The following is a 16,416-nucleotide window of genomic DNA, read 5'->3' as shown; positions in this document are numbered from 1 at the left end:
TTTAGTGGGTGTTTTAGTTTCTGTCAACAAGGCAAGACATCACTACATGGCTATATGAGGCACCACAAAGCAATCACGGTAAAAGGCTAACAACTTTTTATAGCCCTAGATAAACAACTTTGCCCGTATTTCATCAGGCTTAAGGGAAAGGATCATGCATTGCAAATATCCAAACAGGTGCTCACAGGCTCTCACAATGTTCTCAAATTAAACAGCTTCTCCCATGCTACTCCCATTCTGCTAACAATGGCTGGCTGGGGTCCCATGCACAGCTTACTATGATGGGTTCTGTTACATTTCATAATTAGAAAAACTGTTATTAAAGTGTTGGAAATATCAGCATTTATGATACCCACACATACATAAAATACACACTACAGCTTTTCTCATCAATATTCTAGACTGCTCTTCTGCATCTTGTGTTGTTGTTACTGGTGTAGGATCCTGCAGGGGTCTCAAAATCTGGAATGCTAATATGCCACAGCCAAAAAATAAACACTGGCAAAAGGTAAGGTTATTGTAGCAAGTGTCCTAATAACTTCAGCACAAGGTAGGTATTGCCAGTGTCTCCTGATATTGGTATTTAAGTCTTTCTGTTCTAGCATTTTGTAAAGTTTTGAAACAAGAAAGCAGGAAGCTCTAAATTGGCCAATCTTCTGCTTTGCAATTTACAAATCCATAATAGCTGTCAGAAAAGACTACAGAAAAGAAAGATGGTGCAGAGGTGGTATGTGTTTGTCAATTAAAAACAAACAAAAACCAAAGCTCTGTAATGTAAAAGCAGTAAAATGGTTCTTTTGAAAAATTAATCTGTAATTGAAATATTCAACAGCATTTCTTTTTGGTGTTTCTAAACATGAAATTAAATGTTCTGCTAAGAAGCCCAGCAACATTAACCCAAATTAACCCCAGTCTCTAGAAGTAGAGAAATAATATAGCACTTTATTTTCATTGTGGTTCTTCCTAAATGGAGAAATAGGATTTATTCCTTTTTATTATCATTATTTTAAAATTTTAAATTACATACCGGCTCTGCTAAATTCACAGAGAAATGTGAAGTACCAAACTAATCTACATCTTGAAAGGTCTGCACCTGAATCATCATTTCCTAAGTACAAAGTGAGGTGCTGCAATTATTTGGAGATTTGTGATACCCCAGAGTTTCTTCCCTGATACTCCACTTAATGCAAAGAAGGTTAAAACTATTACAAGTCTGTCAGTAATTAGAGGATCACTACCATTTATCTTTGCATTCTCTGTAACCCATTATACCAACACCTGTCGCCTTGTAAAATGTCACCTACTGATAACTTTATAGACTTTATATGACCTTTGAATTTTTTGCTTCTGGAAAATAGGCTGGGTTTTTTTCATCTTCTAATGGAAATGAAGAGAGTGTGCTTACTTGTAGGAACTGCCAGGAGAATCTTTGTTCTTACAATTTTTTTTGGTCACTTTATTGCTTTATACTAAAGCAGTCATGGATCATGGATGTGTGTGAGAAGAACCAGTGTTTTCTGCAACCAATAGAACCAACAGAAAAAAAATAATAATTATATTTTCATTAAGGAATGGAGCTAACTAAATCCCCACGATTCAGATTATGTAAATCATATCACCTCTACAGCCGTAGACCTCAGTACTTCAGAACTTGTGTGCCTGCACGTTAGGGTCCAATCTGAAGACCTGAAATCCTCTTATTTTATCGAGAAACCAACAGAGACCACCCACTGCTCAACAGCAGAAACTAGTCCATGAAGAGTTGTGTAAAACAAAGGGATTAGGGTATATAACTGATTTGTTAGATAGCCACAATTCAAGATGGAAAGACCTGTTTCAAATGTGACATACAGCTGTATAGTAATGAAAGCATGAGACATTACAAATGAGAAGAAATGTTTTTAGTGAAATAAAGCATCACAACATGTGAGTAGTTCTAAAGTTGGTAAATTAAAGTAATAGTCATCATTAGCTCCATGGGTCTGGAAGTACAGAGAAGACCCCCAGCCTTCAGTAATGGCATAATTAACTGGCTATCACTAGGCAACCATCCAGATTACTTTTTTTTTTTTAAGATTTTGAGATTGTTTTTTGTTTTTCTTTCACTGCTAAATAATATTGTGTCAACATTTTCTAACATATGGTCTAAGAACAAAAATGAGGTAGTCAGACCTCAGAAAACTGCACTTCATCCCTGATGAAGAAGAAATGTGGAGAGAAGATGAAGCTCACAAAATGCTGCTTGGACTTGGAATTTGAATATCTAACTGTTATTTTTTAAGGTAAGATCAAGGATAAAGGATCAGGTATTTTTCAAACCCTGTAGTTTGCACTCTGACAGTGAAGCAAAGCAGCCCATTTCAATGCATTTATGTAGAATAGACTGTTATTTATGTACTATAATTTATGTTTCTGAGTCAATTCAAAATTACTCAGAATTCATGCCATGAGCATTACTTCTCCTCTCACTCCCAAATAACCATGTAGTCACAATTAAAAAGCAGAAAGAAATGTTTCAGGAAGTCCCCAAACCCTAGACCAAATGTAAGACTACCTGTGATTCAAGTAAGACATATTAACTGATACTATACAATACTACTCGATGAAACAAGAGTGAGGTCTGAATACTGGGAATGCCATGAACTCAGCTCCTGCCTCCAAGAAGTCAGTGTATACATCAAAGAGAGTATGACAACACCTTCCATTGGTAGCTGTAATTTGCCCTCATGCAGTGAATCACTGTATGAAGCAAAACTTCATGAGTTAAAATCTGTTTCTCAAAGTGCTAAAACAGTTCCCCTTCCTTTCAGCAGATCACTTGCATCCATCAGACACTAGAATTGTACAGCAATATTAAGAACTTGCAGAATGTCTGACGGTTTCTTACCATAGCCAAAGGGAGAACTCCTACCAGGTTCTTCTGGCTTACATAGACCTTGGAGACTCCTAGATCAGATGTTGTGTCTCCAGGATATTCTACTTGCCATGTGATGAGCTGGGTCCCAGGTAGGTCAGTTAAATCTTCAATTTCAAAATCTATCTGCATGACTTCAGAGGATGGACCATCCGCACTGGAAGAAATAAAGAAAAAGAAAGGTTCCATTCATATGACTGATAAGCCAGTAATATAATTGCTCTTATATTAATAAAACATTGGATTTAGACTCTTTCAGAGAGAATTTGGTGGGATGATGGATTTAATAATGAATTAATCATTTCAACTTGTCTTAAAATCTCAGGGTATTTTCCAAATGACTCAGTAAGACTCAGGGACATGGCATTGCTCCATTTTACAGATGGATAAACAAAAGCAGATCAAGGTAAATCTAAGGGTAAGGCTACAGACAAGCTATCTACACAGACTAAAAAACCTGACTCCAAGGCTCCCTTGATAATGAGCAAATTGTTATTTCCTCCCCATTTAAGCAAAAAATGAGCAAATCTAAAGGGAATCACTCCTTGAAATAAGAAAGCACTGTATTAAAAATAGTTTGCTTTTTTAAAAAGGAGGCATGGAACAGCTCTTGAATGGGATCCGAGAACCTGGACAGCTAGAAGCAGAGGATCAGAAAACCTGGATTTCATTTTTGGATATGTTGCTACCTTGAGAATGTCTGAAGCTCAGTTTTGTCCTCTTCTAAACTAAGAATAATATCTAATTTAGTTTGTTGTGGGAGCGGAGAGTTATAAAACTGGATTATTCATGGTTAGACAATCCTGCCACAATCCATCCTTGAGTTAAAAAAAAAAAAAAAAAAAAAAGAAAAAAAAGAAAAGAAAAGAACAAAGACTTACAAGATGTGATTTTCCAATATAGTCTGGCAATATTGGGGTTACTGACACCTTATCAATGCTACTTTGTCTTTATACGCTGTTCTTCCTATAAGATTACATAGTTCTTCTACAATTGAATACCATAAAGCTGAAATGTAAAGAGGTAAATTTTGAAAGGTACTCAAAGGTGCAGTTCTTCCAAAGCTTGTTATAAAATCAGCTATTATACAGAAAGCAATGCAGTAAAGTTTCTATTGCGTATGTTGGCAAGGTGAGCTCCGTAGTCCGGTGGTACTTATAGAGACATGAAAATATTCAATACACTGTAAAGCTGAGGAATGCAGAGATTCTTAGCAATACAGAAATCCACAGGGCACTGAGAATGACAGTGCTTTTACTTCTGAAGCATTGAAGGCCAAACAAATTGTCAGTGTTGGTTTGGAGGGAAAGGAAAGAACAGAGTTTCTTTCAGTGGTATAACACTCAAGGAGTGAATGTCACAATACTGAAGTGACGCAAGCCACTTGAGCTGGAGAGTGTATCTAGAAGAAAGAGAAAACATTTCAGGAACTGATTAAAGATCACACACACACACACACAAAAAAAAAAAAAAAAAAAAAAAAAAAAAAAAAAAGTGCCCCAAACCCAACAGGTTTTCTTAGCTGATGTGGAAAAAGAGCTAAAACCAGACATACTTTGTAACGAAGGCTAGTTATGACAACAGCCCATGTTTGGAACTCTTCCCAAAATACTCAGAGATGTTATCATGCTGGCTAAATCCAATGCTTTATCTAAAGCAATGCTTTATCTAAAGCTACTGCTTGAAGAATTTTACCTGATCATCTTTAAGGTTTGTATTTTAATGGATGTATTGAGACCTTGTGATCCTGGATAAATTTAAAGGGAGCCTCTGCCTTTCCAAAATGGAACACATTGTATTGAGTTATTCATTTATACAATATTCATTGTATTAAAAAAATAAATAAATAAATAAAAGCACCTAGGTAGGATCAGAAAGCTACTGTATGTAGCTGTGACTATTGAAACCCAGTTACCTTAATTGCATGAACAGAAATGGGCAATGCATACCTGACAGCAGTCCTGTTTTGCATGGTATGTTCTGTCACAGCTACAGCATTTAAAGAACTAATTGAATCATCATATATTGAGCCTTGGTTTTGAGATTCTGTTCAGGGTACCTATCTGTATTATTGCATTGGTGTCTGCTGCTACTAGTCGTCAGCTCTGCAGAATTGGTGCTGTCACCAGCAATGTGTGCTGTCACAGCAATGAGCCACTGCTGCACAGGAGGGAACCGCAGGGCTTAGAACAACAGAAAAACTTATAACTGCCAAAAGGATCTTTGAGAAAGGTAACCAACCTAGTCTTTTCCCAGGTGTGTTAGGGATTAGGGGAAAGGGAGAAAAAATTATTAGAACGTAGGAAAACAAAGGAGAATTGAAAGGGAGTAGAAAAGATGGGAATTGGGAAGTGAAGCATGGTCCTTATATTCTTGAACTACTCTTCCCATGTGACACAACTACAGTGACCCCAAAATAGTGGAAGTGTTTTCTTTTAACTTCTCCCTAAAAGCAGATATATTAATGACATATTTCTTGTAACAAAACAAACAAAAATACTGCTACTATAAATGTGAATTTGATATAAATCACTTGCATTACTTCATCTTAGTAATACTACACACTAACTGACAAGATCCCCAAACATCTCAAAAATCAGTAAGAATCTCATTGCTGCTAACTAAAGGTATATAAAAATTATGAAATTATTCCATAACTTATGAGCATACCCAGGCTGTCAACACCAGATCAGGAACTTCTGTTTAATTACATTACTGGAATTGTACCCATCATGGCTATGATGATCCTTCCATGTACAATTCTCATGGGTCTGGATCCCCAACCTACAGCCATTAATGCCTTCCTGACCGATATTTAGCAATTGAAATCTTTCAGTTGAGAAGTAACACAGAAAGTTTTTCATCATCAGTTTAAAAATGTAAATGGAGAAATTTGGACAAATAGAATTAATTACCAGAGTTCAGTCACATCAAAAATATTTGTGTTCTTTCAAGTCAAAGCTGCTTGGTACCATAGGATTAGACTGTGCTTGCTAGCAATATTATCGTCTTCTCTGTGTTACATATTTGCTAGCACAAACCTTCACGAGCATGTTCTAGCACGCACTCATTTCCAACAGCAAAAATTTCTATTGGTTAGTCAGCCACTTGAAACATCGTGCTGCCTAATCCTCCTCAAGGCAGGTGTACTTTTCATGGTGAATACAACATGATAACACATTGCTGCTTGTCTCTGCTAACGCTAATACTATTATTGCTATCAAAAGTACAGCAACACCGATAGTTGCCATATAGGAGGTTATACGATCAGAAGGTTTTGCATGGAAAAGCCCAAGGACTCACAACAGCAATCCAAGTTGAGCTGAGGAGTGGTCAAAGTGAAACAGTTCTTGGTGCTAATTTAAAGTCAAATCCTTCACATTGGAGTTTTCTATTTCTGAAATTTACTGCTTAGAATTGAGATTTAAACTGTAATAGAGTTCATTGTGGTGCCAATAGACTCTCTTTGTGCTCAGAGTCATGCTGAGCTGTGTGTCATGTGGACCCTTTTAAAAGTTCAATTCAGACAAGCAAGACCTGGGAAAAAAATAACATAAACTTGATTGGAAGGGAATAGGCTGGTCTTCCCTCCTGTCAGCCAGGACAGCACAAGCATGTTTGTACTGTGTTTCTTAAACAGCCTTTTAGTTCCTGTCCAGCAAAAGATCAAGCAGTTCTGACAAATTAGGAATGTGAATGGCTGTCCTCTCTCTAGGGAAGTATTGCCTCCTCCACAGATCTGTTCTGCACCTGTTTCTTCTCACATCCCTGACTAAGGCCAGCATAATTTTTTTTCTCCCTTCTGCCCTTTCGGCACGGGAGTCATTTTAAATCAGGCAGGCTGGTATCAAGGCCCATGGCCAATTGCTAACACCTAAGCCTTTATGTCAAGTTTCTTTAAAGAGAAAACCTGCCGCTCTTTTGAGTCTTCAGGGCTGGTGTGCCCTTCAAGGCAAGTTCAAGCAGAGACCCTGTAAATCCAAGAATAGCTACTGAATGTTGGTAGTTGCAGTCGATTGAAGTATCCCATTCCTGATTTCACTAGCTGTGGTATCAGAATTGATCTTCATATAATGCTCACAAAACAAGATTTGTTCTGAACCTACTAAAATGACCAGGCATTTAATGTTTCTTGTAATACTACATATAAAATTTTATCACCATCTTTACAACACTATAACAGACAAAGGAACCCTAAAGCCATGAATATACTAAATAAGATATATCATAGGAATGTTAATGAAAGAGCCTTGGGGAGAACAAAGAAAGAAAATGCAATTTTTATTCTTTTCTAGCTCTGCATACATAGCCATGTCTCCAGCACCTCTCTTGCTGGATATTGGAAGAATTTGTGGCCTGAAACACTGCACAGGCTGGGCTGAGGTGGAACAACAGCACTCAGAAAAGGAATAAATATTTCCACAGATAACTGGAAAAACTTTCTAGCATGAAAGAAGGCAGTCAGCCACACAGCTGACCCCATGAGATCTCAGGGAGTTTGTGAAAACCGTTATCCCCATTTTACAGGAGAGAAAATTAAACTGAAAATGACTTCCCAATAAAAAGAGGAATAAGATAATTTATACACCACAAAGTGGTGGCTGTCCTCAAAAATTTCAGAAATGAAGTTATTTCAAAATAAATACAAACTTTTGTTTGAAAATAATATGCTATGTTGTCATATCAGATAACACACCATGCTAGCTATTTCCAGCTCTATCAGTTGGGTTGCAGAAAGGTTTTATGGTTTGCTGTCATCTGCCTTGCCACTGCATGGAGTCAGCAGTGGCAATATGTGTTAAATACAACTTCATTCTCATGTGGTAGGAAATAATTTAAAAGATATGAAATGTAGAATAAAGCATAATAAAGTAACAAAACTCTATTTTTTTCAAACCAATTCATTTCTTATATATATATGTATATATGTACATGTATATAATTTTATTTTATTTTGAAAAACTTTTCCTATGGTACATTCTTCAGAATTTAAACAATTTCACTATGAGCAGTTTCACACTTTTCTGCCCATCCCTTTCATAACAACAAACCATTTCTCCTGTATTATCATCAAAAGATGCTTGTTTCCTAACCAAATATAGGGAGGTCAAATGGAATTCAGAGGACCACTACAGAAGAAACCTTTCCTTCAGTGCATTTGTCTCCGTGTTCTGCTTAACAATCTCTCCCCAGCTCCAAAATTCACAGGAATTGCATTTATGCTCCTGTATGGCAGCATATTCCTCACAGTGCCAGAAGCCTGTGAACTTCATCTGTTTTGCAGTTCTATGAGAACATGCAACTAAGTAACATAATGTCTTCCCCCTAAATAGATTTTGGGTGGCGAAAAAAGGACGAATACACTAGAAGAATCGAAGAAAAAGGAAGAGGAAGAGGAAGAGGAAGAGGAAGAGGGGAAAAAAAGAGTGGAAAAAAGAAAAATGACCTGTTGCAGATGGATGCGTGAGAGAGAAAAGTAGAAAATGAACACTGAAATGTAGATAAAAGGAGAAAGATGGAAAAATAAGCAAGGAGGCTTGCAGTGTGTAAGTACTTTGTAAGAATGAAGACCCAGAAAATCCAGATTAATTTGAAAGATGGTGCTGGCACAGACAAAAAAGAAAACTTAGGTTAAATTTTTCATCTTAATTGAGTCAATCTTTTCACGAATATTTAAACTAGTCAGGAAAGGATCCTGATAACCTTTCAGTTTATTTTCACCAGGAAAAGATTACCTGTCTAGTCTTTGCTGAATTCTTCACAAATACCCACAGCTCTGGTTCCAGGAGAGGGTATGGTTATTTATTTAAGAAACCTTTACGTTAGAACTCAAACTGTTGTGGCAGGGGGGCACATTTGCATTTCTCTCCTCATTTGCTAGAGAGATAGAGATCACATTGCTTCTGCATAAACAGGTACTTGCAATGCAATAAACTACTTCTGTGTGGCATGTTTGATAGCATCTTAGAAATTACATGTTTAGGATGTGTAAATCCAAAATGTGGGATCACGGGCAAGGAGACCATAACACCAACACTGACAAAAAGCACAGAATGAAAAGGGAGAACCACGTGTTAGTATAGGTTAATTCATTTGGGCTTTTCTTTAATGCTCATCACCACAGAATAAGACTGCTTTGGAAATGCTGCTAACTTCTTCCAGTTCACCCAGTGATGAATGATGGTTTTAAGCTTCACAACCATGTTTAATCTTTTTTTTGTGTGTGTTTGTCTGTTTTGTTTTCAACTTCAGCCATCAAAATATGCTATCTTTAGTTTTCCTTTGCAAGCCTGCCCTAAAACAATGCATACAAACGTGTCTGCTTCAGGCAAGATTTGAACTCTTCAATACAACATAGGGGGACAAAGCTGAGAAAAGCATTCTGCTGCTGATATACAATCTTTGGAAACTATTTTTCTTTTGGGTTGCAGAAACGTTTTATGGTTTGCTGTCATCTGTCTTGCCAGATGAAAACACTTTTTTTTTTTTTTTTTTTTTTTTTGCCAGACTCATATGTACAAAAAAATATAAGCTAAGAGCCCACAAAATAATCTTACAGGCAAGGAGACATTCTTTATTGTAATGAATCTGATTGCCTTTTCCTTCTTGTTTTCGAGCAAGATTGCAATCAATGAATATTTTGGGGCTTTTCTGGACAAGCATCTATGTGTGATAAAATTGCAGAATTTCAGTAAACTATTTTATTCATATAACTAAGATGTAAGGTAAAAATTAAATATTGAAGATTTGATGTTAAATATCACAAGTTAATGACATGATACTGCTTTTCACTAGCTGAGGAACTGGCTTAGCTGATGAGCACATATCTAATGCCTGATCCCCCAAATCCATTCAGAAGATATGAAGCTGGCTGGCAAACTGTGCAAGATTTCCACCCCTCCTTTGCTGTTGATGATAAAATGCTTGAGTTTACAAAATAAACAAACAGAATAAATAAAAACTAAACCAAACAATATGGTAAAATAAACACACAGAATAAATAAAAACCAAACCAAACAATATGGTGCAACACCTGCACCATATGTTAGCGGTAAACTAGTAAACATACTGAACACATCAGTCCCTGATATCTGTCTAAACAAATTGCAGAAAGGACGAAAAAATCTTATTTTAGACAGGAAAGTAAGGCAAAGGGCTCAGACCTTCCCAAGGTGAGAGGGAACACTAAAAATCCAATATCTGTAGAATCAAGCCCACTGTTTTACAGAGAAGATCATTACTCATCATTGATATATCAAGATAAGGTGATACATACAGCAGTACATTAAAGTTTAATTTTATTCATTGTCATCTTACTATTAAAAATTCAGTGATGGGTAGGATGAAAAGTCATTTTTCTTCAGGAATAGGTGTATGAAGTGAAACAACTAGCAAGAAAAATTACCAAAAAATGAGTCTGCTAATCATGTAATAAAGTTCTTTAAAAAAATTGATTTATCTCTGGAGCATGCCATCAGCAGTGCCGGTCGAGAAATATTTGCTTAATTATTTATTTGATTTTTTTTTTCTATTTTCAAATAAATTATTCACTATACAATTTTCCAGCTGTTGATAGCATTTTTCCCAAATAACTCAAATCATTCAAAAGTGGGTAAAACTTAGCAAATGTTTTAATATATAAATTTAAAATGTAGTTTCCCACCAACACAGCATTTCAGTTCAGAACCATCTCTTGACATAATACATGTAGATCCAGAGATCACCTACCGTATTATGCTAAGGGAATGATAAATCAACATTGGCTTTATCACATCCAGTCTAATAATCATTCAGTAAATTATTTAACACAGTAGTCAGTAAACATCAAGAACTTTTGATGTAGCTCTGTCATGAGACAACGGCAGAAAAAAAAACACAGTTACTATGCAGGTGGGATTGAATTGCAGGGCTAAGAAAACAGTTTTACTGACAGTAAGTAAAGTCTAATAAAACACTACAAATGTATTGTCAATCTAGGTTTCTCTACCAGATGTTTTTTACTGTCCTCAGCATAAAAATAATGATTATTGTAGCACAACTCACATTTAAGTGTGATAAAACAGCATGCTGTAGTGAACCAGACATACATGTACAGCCAAAAGTGACTGTGATTAATTGGGCAAGTTTCTATAGGGTCCATCTAAGGATCAGACTATGCTCTACAAGACAGCTGCAGAAAGTGATGATTATTTTCTGAACTGACAAAAACTACAAATAGGAGAAAGATAATGGCAATTTTAGGCATAGGAAAACCAGGTATAAAGGCCTGGTTTCATTTCAATGAAATAGCACCTTAGTGCACATGGGAGTGACATGTTAATTCCAGATCCTTGGCTTGCCTAGGACTTAAAGAGCTACAGGAACCTGACTCCTAGTTATGACCCCCAGGCCTATGCACTTAGGTCAATAAGCCTTCCTAAAAAAATAAAATAATTAAAAAATAAATAAAAAAACCATACATATTTCATTCACATTACAATTTCACAGGCATATAACAATGTCACCACCACTTCAATATCACTATCTTCTGAAAATGAAAGAAAGCTTTACTGAAAGGGAGTTGCCGCATCAACATGACACCGATCAGCCAGCAGGGAATGAGGCTCTGTATTTTCTTAGTCAGAAATTACAGGGAGAGTGCAGCAAATATTTGCTATTGAGTAAACCCAGCATACTAAACCACAGCATAAAGCACTGTGCTCAGTACACCACCCTGCCGCAAAATTTAACTAATTCGTCCAACAAATATTTACCTGCCTAAAAGCCCTTATTTATAGCATAGAATAGAACACTTCAGTTGGAAGTGTTATCTACAAAGATAATTGATTCCCACTGCCTAACCACTTCAGTGATAACCACAAGTTAAAGTGTGTTGATGAAGTCATTGTCCAAATGGCTCTCAAGCACTGACAGGCAGGGGGCATCATTGACCTCTCCAGAAAGCCTGTTTCAGTGTTTGACCACCCTCATGGTATATATTTTTTTTCCTAATGTCCAGTCTGAACCTCCCTTGGTGAACTTTGTGTCATTCCCGCACATCCTATCACTGATTACCAGGTTGGAAATTAGGAGAAACAACTTCCCAGAAAGAGCAGTCAGCCATTGGGATGGGTTGCCCAAGGAAGTGATGGAGTCACCGTCCCTGGGGGTGTTCAAGGAGAGGTTGGATGTGGTGCTTAGGGACATGGTTTAGTGGGTGATGTTGGTGGTAGGGGGATGGTTGGACCAGATGATCTTGGAGGTCTTTTCCAACCTTAATGACTCTATGACTCTTTTTAGCATGTAGGCCATTAATATCTCCAAGGTGAGATCTATAACACATCCTTTTTATGCCTTTCTTATTAGTGTCCATACTTGTTCAACAAATGTAATTATATATGAATGCAGCACTACATTTCACAAGACTCAAGGCCTGGATATATATTTTAAAATTAGATCCTTTTTTCGGATATGCCAGAATATATTCAATAAATGAGATTAGGATCCTCGCTATAGGAACTTCCTCTGCTGTGAATTGTTCAGCAAGTATTTCTGCTGAATGCAAACATCTTGCAAAAGTGCAAAGTTCTTTTCAAATAAAAAAAGAAACTGTTTTCTTTACCCAAATGTTCAAGTCAAGAATCAAAAGAGAAAGAAACCCTTTCCAGCTTCCTTAATATCAAAAAAGAGCTTCGGAAATCTTTCCTTCTTATTTTTAAGCAATAACATGAAAACATAAACTGAAGAAAGAATATCTAAAATTGCTCCACCCTCCCTTTCCCTTTTTGAAAAAGCTCTGAGCTGACATACCTTATAAATTGTATTCCAAATAAAGTAACATAGAATAAACTTGCTTGGAAAGGACCTCTGAAAACCATCTGGTCTAATGCCTTCATCAGAGCAGGGCCAATTTCAAATTTAGATTAAGTTAGAATGTTTTAAATCCTCACATGTGGCTTTCCAAAGGAGCATATTATTCAGAATCCTTTCTGTGATCCTATGGAAATACCAAGATAGCCTGAGCACTTACATCTGCACTCATATTAACACCCATGTACCACTAGAAGGTACCCTTAGGTCTTATGCCTGCCTGTGTCCTTATACACACAGAGTATATTAAGAATAGAGTCTTATCCTCTTCCATCAGCTCTTAAAGATTTGAAACTTGGCTATTACCAAGTAACTAGAAGTCATCTTGTTGCTTGTTAGGCTTCTCTTCTCTTCCACCAGAAGTAATTTCACAAACTATTCAGTTCATCTTTAATTGAAAGACACTATTAATATGCAATGATAAGAAAAATCACTTTCATGAACAAATTCTTTATGGAAAATAATGGATCTGAGTGTATGCAAAGAAAGGTGTTATCAAGAGACTACATTTACTAAAACCTGAAAATTAAATAACACCATGCTCTGCCAGGCTATTTCCAAGGCTGTCTGCCCTACAGCAAAACAGCATCCAATCACCAGCATTAAATGGGAACCTGCTACTTCTGTTTTTCATCCATTCACTTTCACAGTCCCATTTGCTAGCTGCACAGCACTCACAAACTTCAGCAGAACCAAACTGTTTAAAATGCAGCATCTATTTCATCAATGCCATTAGCATGTGCTGCACTTCAAGGGAAAATGAGACCCTCGTGAAAAGAGCCATACAGTAGAGGAAATGGACTAAAGACCTGATTGAGAACTTAAATATTAAAAGTCTAGTAAAATATATAACTATTTGGGGAATGATATGAAGATGCAGAAAGACAGGTTCCTACCTGTTATAAAACTTTTAAGGTTTCAATGACAAAACTTGTTCTTTACAGATTTTTATCATCAGACGATGATTATACGTGCATATGTGAATATTCATCTTTGTTTTGTATATTATATAAGTTAAAGTAGGCAGTATGAAAGAGATATTTCTGCACATACTACAGCAATATGTACATTTGTTTTCCTTTATCAATATATTTCAACCTTGGCTAATATTATCAATAAACATCAATATATTTCAACCTGTACCGAGAGGTACACTCACGAAATTACTTTGCAATGATCAAGACACAGAACCACTTCCCTGCTCCAGCTATGGTATTGTTTTTGTATTTGAGCAGATGTTTACCCTCTGTAAACCTTGAGATAATCTGATAGTCATGATGAAATCATACAGACAGGATGATGACAGGGGTTTGCAGTTGAGTTCTAGGCCCTGTCAAAACAAATCATAGCTTTTGATGTACTTGTGACATTAAAAATTGTGGTAGTTCAGAAGGTCACAGAACTCATTCTCATTAGCATGAACTATGCCATTAAATCAAGCAATGTCATCATTTTGGGTCTCATTGCATCCACTGCTGACACACCTGACTTTTTACCCCTTCTTAGCCTGAGGTTGAGCTGCACCTGAGCTCAGAGGGATTGGTGAGGTATAAGGGGAGATTGGCCTGGTACTGCTTGGATGGTCTCTGAGGAATTGCAATGAAGAAAATAGTAAGGGCAGGTTATGAAGAAAATAGCAAGGGCAAGAGAATTATCCACTAGAAGGTACCTTGAGATCAGCAAACTACTTCCAGGATAGTTTGTGAATGTGTATCCAGATATATGCGCGGCAGTTTGCGTGGCAGTTCGCGCGGGCAGGGCAAGCGGGGGGCCCATCGTCGCTCTGTTGCAGCTGCCTCTCCCTTCGGTGCTTGTAACCTGCTTGCGTAGAACCTGACCATGGTATCAACCAGGCAGAAAACCGTGGCCTCTGCATCTCGTGCGGCATCTCCAGCCATGGTCACCAGTGTGGCTACTCAGACGGAGGGCTCGGGGAAACACCCAGCCGTCCAGGTCCTGGGCTGCAGAGTGTGCCCCAGCCTTCTGTTGGTCTCTGACAGCAGTGGTGGGTATGCCTGTGGGAGGTGTGCCCAGGTTGAAGAACTGCTCAGCCAGGTAGCGGAGCTCCAGGAGGAGGTGAACAGGCTCAGGTGCATCAGGGAATCAGAGAGGGAAATTGACTGGTGGAGGTGCGCTCTACCCTCTCTGAGGCAGGCTCACGAGACTGCCACAGCACAGGCGTCTCCTGTTATGCAGAAGACGGAGGTTCCCTCCTCCTGCCAGGCAGCGGGAGGAGACCTAGATCAAGGGGGGGGAATGGAGGCAGGTGCCTATTCGGGGTGGTAGGCGAGCCCTCTCTCTGCCCACCTCACCTTCTCATCTACCCTTAAATAATCGATATGAAGGACTAGAACAAGACAATCTAAATGACAAAGTAGATAAAAACCCATCCCAGTTGGAAGGGGCGCCTAAGACAAGGCGACCTACACATCGCATTGCCACATCATCCTTCAAAAAAGAAAGAAGGGCTATTGTTATGGGGGGCTCCCTTCTGAAAAGGACAGAGGGACCGATATGCCGACCGGACCCAACCCGCAGAGAAGTCTGTTGCCTCCCTGGGGCTCGGGTGAGAGACTTTGCCAAGAAAGTCAAGCGCCTGGTACGGCCCACTGACTACTACCCGCTACTGGTCTTTCAGGCTGGTAGCGATGAAGTAGCAACGAGAAGTCCGAAGGCGATCAAAAGAGACTTTAGGGATTTGGGGCGACTACTTAGAGGATCAGGGGCGCAGGCTGTGTTTGCCTCTGTCCTTCCGATAGGGGGGATCGAAGCTGAAAGGCGTGCTGTTCACATAAACTTGTGGCTTCGAGACTGGTGTGACCGGCAGAATTTTGGGTTCTTTGATCATGGGAAGGTCTATGCTACACCGGGCCTGATGGCACTGGATGGGATGCGCCTCTCTTGGAGAGGGGTAAGGATCTTTGGTCAGGAGTTGGCAGGGCTGATAGATAGGGTCTATCAGCCCTTTAAACTAGAGTCGAAGGGGGAAGGGGCTAAAACCAGGCACGCCGGTGAAGACCTAAGGAATGGTACGCTAGAATCAGAGGGGCTGTGTGCCAGTGAGGTCCTTCGGTCAGATCCACAAGGTGATGAGTGTAAGGAGACGCACCTGAAGTGCTTCTACACGAATGCACGCAGTATGAGGAATAAAATGGATGAGCTAGAAGTCCTGGCCCAGTCCCGCAACTACGACATCATCGGCATAAGCGAAACCTGGTGGGATGAGTCCTGTGACTGGGGTGTTGCGATAGATGGTTACAGGCTCTTCAGGAGGGACAGGCAGGGTAGGCGAGGTGGTGGGGTGGTGATGTATGTGAAGCAGGGGCTGGACTGTGTGGAACTTCAGGTCGGCGATGGCAAAGTTGAGAGCCTCTGGGTAAGGATCAAGGGACGAACGAATAAAGGGGATGTCGTTGTGGGAGTCTATTACAGACCGCCTGGCCAGGACGATAGCGCCGATAAATTATTCTTTACAGAACTAAGAGAGGCCTCGAGATTAACTCCCCTTGTCCTTATGGGGGACTTCAACTTGCCAGACGTTAACTGGGAGTGCCACACGGCTGACACGAGCAAGTCCAGGAGGTTCATGAAGCACCTAGATGATAACTTCTTGGTGCAGGTGCTAACGGAGCCAACTAGGAAATGTGCCCTCC

At 38.8% G+C, this 16,416-nt stretch overlaps 1 protein-coding gene across 3 annotated transcripts in view; it reads right to left on the bottom strand.

Annotated features, from left to right (window-relative positions):
- TMEM132D (transmembrane protein 132D) overlaps positions 1–16,416 on the bottom strand; it is a 255,996-nt gene that overhangs the window by 94,342 nt on the left and 145,238 nt on the right. For all 3 annotated transcript variants that reach the window (XM_032199359.1, XM_032199360.1, XM_032199362.1), the window contains one exon: positions 2,888–3,071. In XM_032199359.1, coding sequence (XP_032055250.1) covers positions 2,888–3,071 — 184 coding nt within the window. The remainder of the gene's footprint in view (positions 1–2,887; positions 3,072–16,416) is intronic.

Source organism: Aythya fuligula, chromosome 17 (genome assembly GCF_009819795.1).
Source record: "Aythya fuligula isolate bAytFul2 chromosome 17, bAytFul2.pri, whole genome shotgun sequence".
Classification (NCBI taxonomy): domain Eukaryota; kingdom Metazoa; phylum Chordata; class Aves; order Anseriformes; family Anatidae; genus Aythya; species Aythya fuligula.
Note: the sequence above shows the minus strand (reverse complement) of the source record. Positions and strands in the feature narration are given on the sequence as shown.